The 17,707-nt window shown below is 36.5% G+C and overlaps 1 protein-coding gene across 15 annotated transcripts in view; it reads right to left on the bottom strand.

Moving 5' to 3' along the window:
- The window catches only part of EFCAB3 (EF-hand calcium binding domain 3), a 466,563-nt gene that overhangs the window by 295,551 nt on the left and 153,305 nt on the right, over positions 1 to 17,707 (bottom strand). For 8 of the 15 annotated variants that reach the window (XM_035300329.3, XM_035300331.3, XM_078373418.1 and 5 more), the window contains 2 exons: positions 12,370 to 12,513; positions 11,923 to 11,994 (listed from right to left, as the gene is read on the bottom strand). The exons of 3 other annotated variants lie outside the window; for them this stretch is intronic. In XM_035300329.3, the coding sequence (XP_035156220.3) occupies positions 11,923 to 11,994; positions 12,370 to 12,513 (216 nt within the window). Of the gene's footprint in view, positions 1 to 11,922; positions 11,995 to 12,369; positions 12,514 to 17,707 lie in introns of those variants that run through there. 4 more of the 15 variants (XM_078373424.1, XM_078373425.1, XM_078373427.1 and 1 more) reach the window with 2 other exon arrangements.

Below are 17,707 nucleotides of genomic sequence, written 5' to 3'. Positions count from 1 at the left end.
GGGGCACTCCTGAAAATGTAGAAATCATTTTGGAACTGGGTGACAGGCAGAGGTTGGAATAGTTTGGAGGGCTCAGAAGAAGATAGAAAAGGTGGAAAAGTTTGGAACTTCCAAGATATTTGTTGAATAACTTTGACAAAAGCTGATAATGATATGAATAATGAAATCTAGCCCTAAGTGGTGTCACACAGAGATGAGGAACTTTTTGGGAAATGGAGTAAAAGTGACTCTTGCTATGTTTTAGCAAAGAGATTGGTGGCATTTTGCCTCTACCCTAGAGATTTGCAGAACTTTGAACTTGAGAGAGATGATTTAGAGTATCTGGCAGAAGAAATTTCTAAGCAGCAAAGCATTCAAGAGGTAACTTGGGTGCTGTTAAAAGTATTCAGTTTTAAAAGGAAAGCATAGCATAAAAGGTTGGAAAATTTGCAGCCTGACAATGTGAGAGGAAAAAAAAAATCCCATTTTCTGGGAGAAATTCAAGCTGGCTGTAGAAATTTTCATAAATAACACGGAGATGAATATTAAACCCCAGGGCAATGGGGAAAATGTCTCCAGGGCATTTCATAGGACTTCACAGCAGCCCCTCCCATCACAGGCCCATAGGCCTAGGAGAAAAAGATGGTTTCATAGGCCAGGCCCAGAGCCTCCCTGCTATATGCAGCCTAGGGACTTGGTGCCCTACATCCCAGTCACTCAGGATACAAAATTAATGTACAAATGTCAGTAACATTCCTATACACCAACAACCTCCAAACTGAGAGCCAAATCAAGAATGCAATCCAATTTACAATAGGCACAAAAATATACAATACCTGGGACTACAGCTAACCAAGGAGGTGAAAGACCTCCACAATGAGAACTACAAAACACTGCTCAAATAACAACTTGTTAAATTAGAGCAATTTGCAAATAGCCTAATTCTAAGTCCAGTTTGGTCATTTTTAACTAATATTATTTTTACCTTCATAAGATCCCTTAGTAAAAGACAACTGCAATCAAGACTCTAGGGCTCACATACTCTAAAATCAACTGCACAATTGGGCATAAAACAACCCTCAGCAAATACCAAAAAAAGAAATCATAACAACCATACTCTCAGTCCACAGTGCGATACAAATATAAATCAATGCTAAGAAAATCACTCAAAACCATAAAATAAATGGAAATTAAATGACCTTCTTTTGAATAACTTTTGGGTAAATAACAGAATTAAGGCAGAAATAAAGAAATTCTTTGAAAGTAATAAAAAACATACCAAATTCTCTGGGACATGGCCACAGCAATATTAAGAGAGAAGTTTATAGAACTAAACATCCAAATCAAAAAGTTAGAAATATCTCAAATTAATAAACCAACATCACATCCAAAGGAACTAAAGAAGCAAGAGCAAACAAACCCCAAAACAAGAAATAACCAAAATCAGAGCTGAACTAAAGAAAACTGAGATGTGAAGAACCATACAAAAGATCAATAAATATAGGAGATAATTTTTTGAAATAATAAGATAGATAGAACACTAACTAGACTTAGAAAAAGAGAAGATTCAAATAAACACAACCAATGACAAGGGGGCTGTTACCACTGATCCCACAGAAATACAAACAACCGTCAGAGACTTATGAACACCTAGAAAACTTAGAATAAATGCATAAATACCTGGAAACACACAACCTCCCAAGATTGAACCAAGAAGAGACTGAGTCCCTGAAAATACGAATAATGAGTTCCAAAACTGAATCAGTAATAAAAAAAAAAAAAACTTACCAGCTAGAAAATGTCCAAGACCAGATAGATTCACAGTAGAATTCTATCAGATACATAAGGAAGAGCTGGTACTAAACCTACTGAAACTGTTCAAAAAAACTGAGGAGGACAGACTACTTCCTAATTTATTCTATGAAGCAAGCATCATCCTGATACCAAAACCTAGCAGAGATGTAACAACAATGACAACAAAAACTTAAGCCAATATCCTTGGTATTCCTATCAAACACCAATGACGTTCCTCACAGAATTAGAAAACACTATTTTAAAAGTCATACGGAACCAAAAAAGAGCTTGAATAGTAAAGACAATCCTAAGTAAAAAGAACAAAGCTGGAAGCATCATGTTACTTGATTTCAAACCATATTATGAGGCTACAGCAATAAAAACAGCATGGTACTGGTACAAAAACAGACATATAGACCAATGGAACAGATTAGAGAGCCCAGAAATAAAGCCACACACCTACAATAATCTGATCTTCAACAAAATCCACAAAAACAAGCAATGGGAAAAGAACTGCCTATTTAATAAATGGTGCTAATTAGCCAGCAATATGCAGAAGATTGAAACTGGACCCCTTCCTTATACTATACACAAAAATAAACTCAAGATGGATTAAAGACTTAAATCTAAAATCAAAAACTATAAAGATGCTGAAGGCAAGCTAGGAAATACCAGTCTGGACATAGGACCTGGCAACAACTTCATGACAAAGACACCAAAAAGTAACTGCAACAAAAGCGAAACTTGACAAATGGGACTTAATAAAACTAAGGAGCTTCTGCACAGCAAAAGAAACTATTAACAGTATAAACAGATCACCTACAGACTGGGAGAAAATTTTTGCAAACTATGCATCTGACAAAGGTCTAATATTCAGGATCTATAAGAAACTTAAATTTACAATCCAAAACAACTCCATTAAAATGTGGGCAAAAGAATCTAAAAGGTATAGCAAGATGATGCACCAGAAGGCTCTACCAATCATCCCCCTGCAAGAATACCAATATAACTGCCTACACACACAAACCTTCATAAGAACTGAAAATCAGGTGAGTCCTCATAGTACCTGATTTTAACTCTGCATTGCTGAAAGAGGAACTGAAGAGAGAAAATAGTCTTGAATCCCCAGTGCCAACCCTACTCAATCCCCAGCAGCAGCAAAAGAGAGAGAACATAGAAATTGTGAAGCACTGAACTCAGCGCTGTCCTGTTATAGGCAGAAAGGAAAACCAGACCAAACTCAGCTGATGCCCACCCAAGGAGGGAGCATTTAAAATTGCCCTGGCCAGAAGGGAATCACTGATGTCAGTGGTCAAAATGAGTCCTTGCACACCTTGCCACTGTGGGCTAAAGTGTTCAGTGCTCTAAGTAAACTTGAAAGGAAGTCTAGGTCATAAGGACTGCAACTCATAGGCAAGTCCCAGTGCTGTACTAAGCCCAGAGACAGTGAACTGGTAGTGGGGCACATGACCTACTAAGACACCAGCTGGGGTAACTAAGGGACTGCTGGCATCACCTCTCCCCTAATTCCAGGCTGCATAGCTTGTGGCTTCAAAAGAGACCCCTTCCTTCCACTTGAAGAGAGGAGAGGGAAGAGGAGCAGCACTTTGTTTTGCATCTTGGATAGGAGGTGAGCCACAGTGGGATAGGGCACCAGTCAGAATTTTAAGTCCCTGTTACAGGCTCTAGCTCTCACACAACTTTTCTAGACAAACCATGGATGAGAAGGGAAGCCACAACCTTGAAAGGAAGGACCAGTGCTGGCAGCATTCATCACCTTCTAAGTGAAGAGCCCTTGGACCCCCAAATAACCAGCAGCAATACCCAGTACTACATCAAGGGACTTTGATGAGCCTCTGAGCATTGCTGGCTTCAGGTGAGACTCAGCACATTACCAGCTATGGTGGCTATGAGGTGAAACTCCTTCTGCTTGAGAAAAGCAACTTTGTCTTGCACCTTAGGTACCAGGATGGCCACAGAAGGGTAGAGCACCAAGCAGCCTCTTAGGATCCCAATTCCAGGATTTGACTCTTAGATAGCATCTCTAGATCTGCCCTAGGCCAGAAGAAAACCCACTGCCCTCAAGAATGCATCCCAAGTCAAGCAGCATTCAACACAAAGTGACTTAAAAGCCCTTGGCAGTAGTCTGGCAGTACTTCTCACAGCCTGTGGTGGCAGTGGCTATAGTGTGAGGTTCCTCAGCCTTTGAAAAGGCAAAAGAAGAGGAGCAAGAACTTCTTTTTATTTGAGTGTCAGCTCAGCCACAGTACAAGAGAACACCACATAGTCCCTGACTTGCAGATGGCACCTCTGGACCTACCTGGGGCCTGGGGAAACTCATCACTCTGAAGGAAAGGATACGGGCCTTTGCCACTTGCTGATTGCAAAGCCCCATAGCCTTGAGGGAACATAGGAAATAGCCAGGAAGCAGCTACAGCAGGCCTTGGGTGAGACCTAGTGCTGCACTGGCTTTAGGTCTCACACAGTACAGTCATAGGGTTAGTGGCCACAGGGGTGCTTCTGTCACTCCACCCACAGCTTTAGGTGGCTCAGAACAAAGACAGAGACTGTTTGGGAGGAAGTAAGATAACAGAATAAGAATCTACCTGATAAACCAAAGAACTGTCCCAAATCTTATCCAAGACCATCAGGGCTCTACAAGTCTGCAAGAATCACAATGTTACTAGGCTTGCCATGCTCCCTAAAGCAGACACAGCTTAGATCACAATACTCAAGTCCTTTCAAATACCTGGAAGGCCTTCCCAAGGGCATGCACAAATAAGCCCAGACAGTGAGACTACAGAAAATACCTAACTGTTCAATGCCCAGACACTGAACAACATCTACTAGCATCAACAACATTCAAATAACATAACCTCACCAAATGAATAAGCCACCAGGGAACAATATCGGATAAACAGAGATATGTGACTTTTCAGACACAGAACTCAAAATAGTTGTGTTGAGGAAACTCAAAGAAATTCGATATATCAGAGAAGGAATTCAGAATTCTACCAGATAAATTTAACAAACACACTAAAATAATTAAAAACAATTGGGCAGAAAATCTGGAGCTAAAAAGTGCAACTGGCATACAGAAGAATACATCAGTCTTTTCAATAGCAGAATTGATTAAGCAGAAGAAAGAATTGGTGAGCTTGAAGATGGACTATTTGAAAGCACACAGTCAGAGGAGACAAAAGAAAAAAGAATAAAAAACAATGAAGTATGCCTATAGGATCTAGATAATAGCTTCAAAAGGGCAAATCTGTGAGTAGTAGGCCTTAAAGAGGAGATAGAGAAAGAGATAAGGGTAGAAAGTTTATTCAAAGAGATAATAATAGAGAACTTTCCAAACCTAAGGAAAGATATCAATATCTAAGTACAAGAATGTTCTAAACACCAAGCAGATTTAACCCAAAGAAGACTACTTAAAGTCATTTAATCAAGCTTCCAAAGGTCAAGGATAAAGAAAGAATCCTTAAAGCTGCAAGAAAAAAAAAGAAACAAGTAACATGCAACGGAGCTCCAATATGTTTGGCAGTAGACTTTTCAGTAGAAACCTTACAGGCCAGGAGAGAGTGACCTGACATATTTACAGTGCCATAGGAAAAAAGTTTTACCCTAGAATAGTATATCCAGTGAAAATATTCTTCAAACACAAAGGAAAAATAAAGATCTTCCTAGACAAAGAAAGCTAAGAGAGTTTGTCAATACCAGACCTGTCCTGCATGAAATGCTAAAAGGAATGCTTCAATCAGAAACAAAAGGACATTAATGAGCAATAAATAATCACATGAAGGTACAAAACTCACTGGTAATAGTAAATACACAGAAAAACATAGAATATTATAACACTACAACTGTGGTATGCAAACTACTCTTATCCTAAGTAGAAAGACAAAACAATAAATCAATCAAAAATAATAATGGCCATAACTTTTCAAGACATAAACAGTATAATCAAATATAAATAGAAAAAAACCAACATATTAAAAAGGAGACAAAGTGAAGGCATATTTTTTACATTAGTTTTCTTTTTGCTTGTTTGTTTAGGCAAACAGTGTTGTTAACAGTTTACAATACTGTGCTATGAGATAGTATTTGTAAGCCTCCTGATAACCTCAAACCAAAAAACATACACAAAAAATAAAAAGCAAGACACTAAATCATATCACCAGAAAAAATTACTTGCACTAAAAGAAGACAGGATGGAAAGAAAAAAGAAGAAAAAAAACCAGAACAACCAGAAAACAAATTTTAAAATGGCAGGAATAAGTACTCACTTATCAATAATAACATTGAATGTAAACAGATTAAACTCTTCAATCCAGACACAGAGTGGCTGAATTGAAGAAACAAGATATACTGATCTGTTGCCTACAAGAAATACATTTCACCTATAAAGACACATATAGACTCAAAATAAAGGGATGGAAAAAAGATATTCCATGTCAATAGAAACTCAAAAAGAGCAGGACTTCCCAGACTTACATCAGAAAAAGTAGATTTCAAGACAAAAGCTGTAAGAACAGGCAAAGCAGGTCACTATATAATAATAAATGGGTCAATTCAGCAAGAAGATATAACGATTTTAAATGTATATGCACCCAACACTGGAGTACCCAGATGTATAAAGTAAATAGTATTAGAGCTAAACAGAGAAATGGACTCCAATACAATAGTAACTGGAGACTTCAACAGCCCACTTTCAGCACTGGACAAATCTTTCAGACAGACTATTAAAAAAGACACATCAGATTTAATCTGCACTATAGGCCAAATGAATCTAATAGATATTTACAGAACATTTCATCCAATGGCTGCAGAATACGCATTGTTTTTCTTAGCATATGGATCATTCTAAAGGTTAGACCACATAGTACATCACAAAACAAGTCTTAAAAACATTAAAAAGAAATCGAAGGCTGGGCACAGTAGCTCACACCTGTAATCCAGTACTTTGGGAGGTCGAGGCAGGTGGATCACTTGAGGTCAGGAGCTCAAGACCAGCCTTATCAACATGGTGAAACCCCATCTCTACTAAAAATAAAAAAATTAGCTGGGCATGGTGGCAGGTGCCTGTAATCCCAGCTACCTGGGAGGCAGAGGCTGTAGTGAGCTGAGATCATACCATTGCACTCCAGCCTGGGAGAGAGAGTGAAACTCAGGCTCAAAAAAATGAATAAATAAATAGAAATAAAAATTGAAATAATATCCAACAGCTTCTCTGATCACAGTGGAATAAAATTAGAAATTAATAACAAGAGAAATTCTGGAAACTACACAAATACATGGAAATTAAACAGTATGCTCCTACATGACTAGTAGGTTAATGAAGACACTAAGAAGAAAATTTAAAAGTTTATTGAAACAAATGATAAAGGAAACACAACATACTACAACCTATGGGATACAGCAAAAGCAGCCCTAAGATGGAAGTTAATAGCCATTAAGTACCTACATGAGAAAAGACAAAAAAATTCAAATAAATAATCTAACAAAGCATCTTAAAAAAAACTAGAAAAGCAAGAGAAAGACAAATTCAAAATTTGTAGAAGAAAAGAAATAATAAAGATCAGAGCAGAAACAAATAAAATTAAAATAAAAAATACAAAAGATAAATGAAACAAAAAGTTGGCATTTTGAAAAGTTAAACCAAACTGACAACCTTTATCCAGACTAACTAAGAAAAAAACAAAGACACAAACAAATAAAATCAGAAGAGAAAAAGGAGTCATTACAATTTATGCTGCAGAAATTCAAAGGATCATTAGAGGCTACTATGACCAATTATATGTCAATAAATTGGAAAGCCTAGAAGAAATGAACAAATTTCTGGGCACATAAAATCTTCCAAGATTGAACTGGGAAGAACTCCAAAATCTGAAGCAATCAGTAATATGTAACAAGATTGAAGACCTAACAAAAAGTCTCCTAGAAAAGAAAAGCACAGAACCTGATGGCTTCACTGCTGAATCATACCAAACATTTACAGAAGAAATAACACCAATCCTACTCAAAATATTCTGAAAAATATAGAGGACAAGAGAATACTTCCAAACTCATTTTTCAAGACCAGAATTACCCTGATACCAAAACCAGACAAAAAACACATGAAAAAAAAAAAAAAACTACAAGTCAGTATCTCTGATGATTGCTGATGCAAAAATCCTCAACAAAATACTAAAACTGAATTCAACAATACATTAGAAAGATCACTCATCATGATCAAGTGGGATTGATTTCTGGGAAGCATGGATCGTCCAACATATACAACTCAATTAATGTTATACATCATATCAACAACATAAAGGATAAAAACCATTTGATCATTTCAATTGATGCTGAAAAAGCATTTGATAAAACTCAACATTCTTCATGATAAAAACCCTAAAAAATTTTGTATAAAAGAAACATACTTCTTTTATACATAATAAAAGTCATATACAACAGACCCACAGCTAGTATCATACTGAATGGAGAAAACATGAAAGCTTTTCCTTTAAGATCTAGTACATGACAAGTATGCCTACTGCCACTGCTATATTCAGCATGGTACTAGAAGTCTTAGGTACAGTAATCAGATGAGAGAAAGAAATAAAAGGCATCCAAATTGGGAAGAAGTCAAATTATACTTGTTTGCAGATAATATGATCTTATATTTGAAAAAAACTAAAGACTCCACCAAAAAACTATTCAGTAAAGTTGCGGGATACAAAACTAACATACAAAAGTCAGTGGCATTTCTATATACCAACAGTGAACAATGTGAAAAAGAAATAAAAAATGTAATCCCATTTATAGTAGCCACAGATAAAATTTAATACCTAGGAATTAACTTAACCAAAGACCTGATAAATCTCTATGATGAAAACTATAAAACACTGATGAAAAAATTGAAGACGACACCAAAAACTGGAAAAGTATTTTATGGTCATGAATTAGAAGAATCATTATTGTTAAAATGTCTGTACTACCCAAAGGAATCTACAGATTCTATGCAATCTCTATCAAAATAACCATGACATTCTTCACAGAAATAGAAAATAAATTTCTAAAATTTATATGCAACCACAAACACCCAGAATAGCTAAAGAGCTAACCTAAGCAAAAAGAACAAAACTGGAAGAAGCACATTACCCGATTTCAAATTATACTACAGAGCTATAGTAACCAAAATAGAATGGTACTGGCATAAAAACAAACACATAGACCAATGGAGCAGAACAGAGAACCCAGAAACAAATCCTCGCACCTACAGTGAACTCATTTTTAGCAAAGGTGCCAAGAACATACACTGAGGGAAAGACAGTCTCTTCAATAAATGGTGCTGAGAAAACTGGTTATCTATATGCCGAAGAATGAAACTAGGCCTCTATCTCTTGCCATATACAAAAGTCAAATCAAGATGGATTAAAGACTAAAATCTAAGATTTCAAACTATCAAGCTACTACAAGAAAACAGTGGGAAAAATCTCCAGGACATTAATTTGGGCAAAATTTTCTTAAGCAAATCCCACGAGCACAGAAAATCAAAGTAAAAATGGATAAATGTGATCACATCAAGTTTAAAAGCTTCTGCATTGAAAGGAAACAATCAACAAAGTGAAGAGACAATCCTCAGAATGGGAGAAAGTATTTGCAAACTATCCGCTGACAATAGATTAATAACCAGAATATATAAGGAGTTTCCTAAATCTACAGGAAAAAAAATCAAATAATCCAATCAAAAAATGGGCAAAAGATTTGAACAGACATTTCTCAAAAGAAGACATACAAATAGCAAACAGGCATATGAAAAAGTGCTCAACATCATTGATCATCACAGATGTGCAAATCAAAATTACAATGAGTTATCTTACCCCAGCTAAAATGGCTTATATCTAAAATAAAAGAAATAACAAAGCCTGGCGTAAAGGGAACCCTTGTACACTGTTAGTGGGAATGTAAATTAGCACAACCACTATGGAGAACAGTTGAGAGGTTCCTTAAAAAACTAAATATTTAGCTACCATATGATCTAGCAATCCCACTGATGAATATACATCCAAAAGAAAGAAAATCAGTATAGTGAAGAGACATCTGTACGCCTATGTTTGTTGCAGCACTGCTCACATTTGGAAGCAACCTAAGTGTCCATCAACAGATGAATGGATACAGAAAATGGGGTACTTATATGCATGAAGTAATATTCAGCTGTTAAAAAGAATGAGATCCTGTCATTTGCAATAACATGGATGGAAATGAAGGTCATTATGTTAAGTGAAATAATCCAGGCACATAAAGACAAACATCACATGTTCTTACTTATTTGTGGAATCTAAACATTGGAACAATTGAACTCATGAACACAGAAAGTAGAAAGATGGTTACCAGAGGCTGGGTAGGATAGTGGGAGGGTTGGGAGTAGGGATGGCTAATGGATAGCAAAAAAATTGAATGAACAGGACCTACTATTTGATAGCAAAACAGGGTGACTATAGTCAATAATAACTTAATGGTATATATTTTAAAATAACTAAAAAGTGGAATTGGGTTGTTTGTAACACAAAGAAAAGATGCTTGAGGGAATTGGTACCCCATTTTCCATGATGTGATTATTTCACATTGCATGCCTGTATCAAAGCATCCCATGTATTGCATAAGTAAATACACCTACCATGTACCCACAAAAGTTAAGTATTAAAAAACTAAAAATAAATTAAAAGTGGGAAAAGGACATGAACACTTTTCAAAAGAAGACATTTATGCATCCAACAAGCATTTGAAAAAATGCTCAACATCACTAATCATTAGAGAAATACAAATCAAAACCATAATGAGATACTATCTCATATCAGTCAGATGACTATTATTAAGAAGTCAAAAAATAACAGATGCTGGCAAGTTGTGTAGAAAAGGCAACGCTTATACACTGCCAGTGGGAATGTAAACTAGTTTAACCACTGTGGTAAGCAGTTAGGTGATTTTTCAAAGAACCTAAAACAGAATTACCATTTGACTCAGCAGTCTCATTATTGGGTAGATACCCAAAGAAATATAAATTGTTCTGTCATAAAGATATATATGCATGTGTGTATTCATCACAGCACTCTTCACAATAGCAAATCAACCTAAATGCCCCTCAATGGTAGACTGGATAAAGAAAATAGAGTACATATATACAATGGAAGACTATGCAGCCAGAAAAAGAATGAAATCATGTTCTTTGCAGCAACATGGATGGAGCTGGAGGCCATTATCCTAAGCAAACTAATGCAGGCATAGAAAATCAAATACCACATGTTATTACTTATAAGTGGAAGCTAAACATTAAGTACATATATACGTGAAGAAAGAAACAACAGATACTGAGGCCTACTTGAGGGTGGAGGATTGGAGAAGGTTGAGGATTGAAAACTATCTATTAGGTATTATGCTTATTACATGAGTCATGAAATAATTTATACACCAAACCCCTACAACACATACTTTACCTATATAGCAAAACTGCACATGTACCCCTGAACCTAAAATAAAATTTTTTTAAAAATAGTGAATACCAAAAAAAAAAAAAAAAAAAAAAAAAGACTCTGGTATTTAGACTAGACAGAAGAGAGAACTATTTTTCCCTTAAGACTATAGTATTTTCTTTCCTTTTTTCTTTTCTTCTTCTTCTTCTGTTTTTTGTTTTGTTTTCGTTTTTGTTTGTTTGTTGTTGTTGTTGCTGTTTTGAGATAGGGTCTCACTCTCTCAACTAGGCTAGAGGGCAGTGACACGATCTTGGCTCACTGCAACCTCTATCTCCCAGGTTCAAGTGATTCTCATGCCTCAGCCTCCAGAGTAACTGGGACTACAGGCACACACCACCATGCCTGGCTAGTTTTTTTTATCTTCATTTAGCAGAGACAGGGTTCCATCATGTTGGCCAGGCTGGTCACAAATGCCTCAGCCTCCCAAAGTGCTGGGATTACAGGTGTAAGCCACCATGCCCAGCCTAGACTATTGTCTTTTCTAGTTGTGCTATCCATTAGATATGTAAAGGCATTAGAAAATAATCTAGTGTTAAATAAGTTTAAAACCATCTCAAAAGCCTATTTAGGGTTTTTCCAAGAGATCTAGAGCACATATGTCATTATATGTCTCCATTCAACTGAAAATTCTTACTTTCAGGTAGAGATGAAAATCCTGAATTGACCAAATTGCCCATAAACTCTTCTAAATTCACTGTCCCATCCTCTGAAAGAAAATGCAAACCAGAGGACATAGAAAAATAAATAATCACATATAAGAAACAGGCAACTATAATTGCTATATTGAGAAATAATTTATAGATATGGCTTTGAAAACGAGATATATATTCAATCAAAAAGACAGGTGCATACATATCATTCAGATGCATGTATGTATACTCATCCTCCATAGATTTTTCCACTGCATGCTGCTACTGAACATAACTAGAACACAACTGACAATAACTAGAACCCAGATGAATGCAGAGGTACAAGAAAACCTTGATAATCCATGAATCAGAAAACCTCTTCAGAATTCTTGAAACATTCAGAATCATGTTATCTAAGATAAAGGACACCTAGAAATATATTAAATACTCACCACTGAGAGCCACATTGTTCAGTGTTCTTTGAATCATATCTTGGGGTAATGGAACTCCTACATTTTCCATTATGAAGCCTAGGTCATCAGGATTAGCTACATTTTTCTTAATGGAGGCCAGAACTTTCAAGGAGTCTTCTGTTTCTATGGAAAAAAAAAAAAACCCCACAATACAGGAAAACTTCTCAAACACTCAAATATTATTAGTAGAGCCTGAAAAATAGTAATAACTACTGCTACCACTACCTAATGAGTACTGTCTGAGCTTGCCAGGCACAAGCAAGCTCATCTCAGAGATTACATGTATCATCTCATTTAATCCCACAAAAGCTCTGTGAAGTCACTACCAATATTTCCCTTATTTAAGAGACAAGAAAGCCTAGCCTTAAAGAGGCTATTCTGGCCTAGCATGGTGGCTCATGCCTATAATCCCAGCACTTTAGGGGGCCAAGGTGGGTGGATCACCTGAGGTTGGGAGTTTGAGATCAGCCTGGTCAATACGGTGAAACTCCGTCTCTACTAAAAATACAAAAATTAGCCAGCTATGGTGGCAGTCATCTGTAATCCCAGCTACTTGGGAGGCTGAGGCAGGAGAATCACTTGAACCCAGAGGTGGAGGTTGCAATGAGCCAGCCTGAGCCATTACACTCCACTCTGTGCAATAAGAGTGAAACTCTGTCTCAAAAAAAAGAGGCTATTCTGCCCAAGAATTCATAGATATTAAATATGAAATCAAGTCTGAAGCCCAGGATATCTGATGTTACAGGCAGAATGTTTAACCATTATGCTAACCAAGTCATTGCAGATATTTAAATCTGAGATTTAAGAATGATTACATAAAAAGAAAACTCAGAACATCTGCTTATTCTCTTCTCTATCATATCTGAGGCTGAGAATTCTATTAAAGATATGATAACTAACCTTAAATTAATTCTTTTGCCTAAAATTGAATAAGTGGTCATAATTTAATATGATTATTATCAATTTTTTAAATTTAGAGGATTACTTACATCCATCAACACATATACACAAAAATGTCCCCCAAATAATGGAAAGCTTGGGACTAACATATAACTACCAAAAAAGATAATATTTAATTTGGAAAGTATCATGGGTAAATTATTCTTCCGAGCAAAAAAAAATGTTAAACATTATATTATAATGAACACCATTTTATCATAAAGATTAACCCAGTATGAGTTTAAGCTTATGAACCACATAACTAGGAAAGTCCTATAGGTCTCAATTAGAAAACCAAGGATTAAGGAAAGAGTATTTAATCTACTGAAAACACTTAATATCTTAAACAATTTCATTTTGTAGCTACCTAAATTGAGTCTTTTGAATTCAGTTTTGTTTCAATTTGGAAAACATTTAGAAAGACTTTAGAAAACATTAAGCATTTAACTCTTCTTAAAAATACTGGCTGCTCCAAGGAGACTCAGGGAATCCAAAATAGTTGTGAATTTGCTAATTAAATTAGCCAAAACTTTAAAGAGACCTAGAGGTTCCACAGACTTTTTTTTTTATGTTAAGGATGCCAGTTAATTAAAAATATATAAAACAGATTACATATAAGCCCTTATGGCTGGGTAGTGGAGTAGTGAAAGAATACCATAAAGGAAGTGTATATGTTTCAGCATGTTCCTATATGTTTCTAAATGTTTCAACAGTGAATTGTCCCATGATAAAATCTCATTTAAAAATAAGTATGTATTGTATTACATTTTAGGTTTTGGGGTACATGTGAAGAACATGCAGGATTGTTGCATAGGTACATACATGGCAATGTTGTTTGCTACCTTCCTCCCCATCGCCTATAGCTGGCATTTCTCCCCATGTTATCCCTCCCCATCATCTTCTGGTACACCGATCAGGCATAGATTAGGTCTTTTCATGTAATCCCATATTTCTTGAAGGCTTTGTTCATTTCTTTTCACTCTTCATTCTTGTTTCTTGCCTTCTCATTTTATTTCATTGATTTGATCTTCAATCTCTGATATCCTTTATTCTGCTTGAGCTATTTGGCTATTGAAACTTGTGTATGCTTCATGAAGTTCTTGTGCTGTGTTTTTCAGCTCCATCAAGTATTTTATCTTCTTTTCTAAGCTGGTTATTCTAGTTAGTTATCCCTCCCCAACTCCTGACCCTCTGCTGTCCCTCCCCTAGTTCCCCCCAACAGACCTCACTATGTGATGTTTAAAAGATCAACAAAATAGACAGACCACTAGCCAGATTAATAAAAAAGAAAAGAGAGAAGAAACAAACAGATGCAATAAAAAACCACAGATTCCACAGAAATGCAAACTACCATGAGAGATTACTACAAACAACTCTATGCACATAAACCAGTAAATCTGGAAGAAATGGATAAATTCCTGGACACTTGCACCCTCCCAACCCTAAACCAGGAAGAAGTCTAAACCCTGAATAGACCAATAACAAGGGCTTAAGTTGAGGCAGCAATTAATAGCTTACCAACAAAAAAGGCCCAGGTCCAGATGGGTTCACAGCCGAATTCTACCAGACATACAAAGAGGAGATGATACCATTCCTTCTGAAACTATTCCAAACAATCCGAAAAGAGGGAATCCTCCCCAAATCATTTTATGAGACCAACATCATCCTGATACCAAAACCCAGCAGAGACTCAAAAAGAAAATAAAACTTCAGTCTAATATCCATAATGAACACAGATGCAAAAATCCTTAATAAAATCTTGGCAAACCAATTGCAACAGCACATCAAAAAGCTTATCCATCACTAACAAGTAGGCTTCATCCCAGAGATGCAAGGCTGGTTCAACATACACAAGTCTATAAATGTAATTCACCACTTAAACAGAACCAAAGACAAAAACCAGATGATTATCTCAATAGATGCAGAGAAGGTCTTCGACAAAATTCAACAGCCTTTATGCTAAAAACTCTCAATAAATAGGTATCGATGGAACGTATCTCAAAATAATAAAAGCTATTTACGACAAACCCACGGCCAGTATCATACAGAATGGGCAAAAACTGGAAGCATTCTCTTTGAAATCTGGCACTAGACAAGGATGCCCTCTCTCACCACTCATATTCAACATAGTATTGGAAGTTCTAGCCCGAGCAATCAGACAAGAAAAAGAAATAAAGCATGTTCAATTAGGAAAGGAGGAAGTCAAATTGTCTCTATTTGCAGATGACATGATTGTATATTTAGAAGACCCCATCGCCTCAGCCCCAAATATCCTTAAACTGATAAGCAGCTTCAGCAAAGTCTCAGGATACAAAATCAATGTGCAAAAACCACAAGCATTCCTATACACCAATAACAGACTTAAAGAGAGCCAAATCAAGAACTACCATTCACAATTGCTACAAAGAGAATAAAATACCTAGGAATATAACTAACAAAGGATTTGAAGGATCTCTTCAAGGAGAACTACAAACCCCACTGCTCAAGGAAATAAGAGAGGACACAAACAGATGGAGAAACATTCCATGCTCATAGTTAGGAAGAAACAACACTGTGAAAAATGGCCATACTGCCCTAAGTAGTTTATAAATTCAATGCTATCCCCATCAAGCTACCAATGGCCCTTTTCACAGAACTGGAAAAAATCACCTTAAACTTCATATGGAGACAAAAGAGAGCCTGCATAGTCAAGTCAATTCCAAGCAAAAAGAATAAAGCTGGAGGCATCACGCTACCTGACTTCAAACTATACTACAAGGCTACAGTAATCAAAACAGCATGGTACTGGTACCAAAACAGAGATATAGACCAATAGAACAGAACAGAGGCCTCGGAGGCAATGCCACACATCTACAATCATCTGATCTTTGACATACCTCACAAAAACAAGCAATGGGGAAAGGATTCCCTGTTTAATAAATGGTGTTTTGATAGGGTTGTCTTTTTATCGTAAATCTGTTTAAGTTCTTTGTAGATTCTGGATAGTAGCCCTTTGTCAGATGGGTAGAATGCAAAATTTTTCTCCCATTCTTGTAGGTTGCCTGTTTACTCTGATGATAATTTCTTTTGCTGTGCAGAAGCTCTTAGTTTAATTATATCCCATTCATTTATTTTGGCTTTTGTTGCCATTATGTTTGATGTTTCAGTCATAAAGTCTCTGCCCATGTCTATGTCCTCAATGGTATTGCCTAGGTTTTCTTCTAGGGTTTTTATGGTGTTAGGTCTTATGTTTAAAAATTTTAATTCATCTTGAGTTAATTTTTGTATAAGGTGTAAGGAAGGGATCCAGTTTCAGCTTTCTTCATATGGCTAGCCAGTTTTCCTAACACCATTTATTAAATAGAGAATCCTTTCCCCACTGCTTGTTTTTGTCAGGTTTGTCAAAGATGAGATGGTTGTAGATGTGTGGCATTATTTCTGAGAACTCTGTTCTGTTCCATTGGTCTATATCTCTGTTTTGGTACCAGTACCATGCTGTTTTGATTACTGTAGCCTTGTAGTATAGTTTGAAGTCAGGTAGTATGATGCCTCCAGCCTTGTTTTGTTTGTTTTGTTTTGTTTTGTTTTGTTTTGTTTTGTTTTGTTTTGTTTTACTTAGGATTGTCTTGGCCATGTGGGCTCTTTTTTGGTTCCGTATGAAATTTAAAATAGTTTTTTTTGAGATGGAGTCTTGCTCTGTCACCCAGGTTGGAGGGCAGTGGCGCAATCTCAGCTCACTGCAACCTCCGCCTCCTGGGTTCAGTGATTCTCCTGCCTCAGCCTCCTGAATAGCTGGGATTACAGGCGCACACCACCATGCCTAGCTAATTTTTGTATTTTTAGTAGAGATGGGGTTTCACCATGTTAGTCAGGCTGGTCTCAAACTCCTGACCTTGTGATCTTCCTGCCTTGGCCTCCCAAAGTGCTGGGATTACAGGTGTGAACCACTGCACCTGACCCGTTTCTTCTTAATGTCCTTTATAAACTACTTTTTCTCCATCATTGCTTAAATATTAGCATGCCTCTGTATGTACCAATGCAACAATTCCGCAAGATCTGCACATGTACCCCAGAACTTAAAGTAAAATAAAAAAAAATTAGCATGCCTGATTTCTCTCTCCTTGGCCCTCTTATTAATATGATCAATAAACTTTCCCTAAACTCTCCCCTAACTATGAACTGTATGTTGATGATTCCCAAGCTTCGATTTCCAGGCTAGACCACTGTCCACTACCCATCTTCAACTCTATGTCTATAAGCACCTCAAACACAATACGTCGTAAGTTGAACTCCTCATCTTTGCATCTAAACTGGATCATCCTCCTGTATTCCCTATTTTAGTATAAAGCATCACCATGAAATCAGTCTCCCAAGCCAGAAATCTACTACTCATCCTCAA

The sequence above is a fragment of the Callithrix jacchus genome, chromosome 5, assembly GCF_049354715.1.
Source record: "Callithrix jacchus isolate 240 chromosome 5, calJac240_pri, whole genome shotgun sequence".
Taxonomy (NCBI): domain Eukaryota; kingdom Metazoa; phylum Chordata; class Mammalia; order Primates; family Cebidae; genus Callithrix; species Callithrix jacchus.
This window is presented reverse-complemented; position numbering and strand designations above follow the sequence as displayed.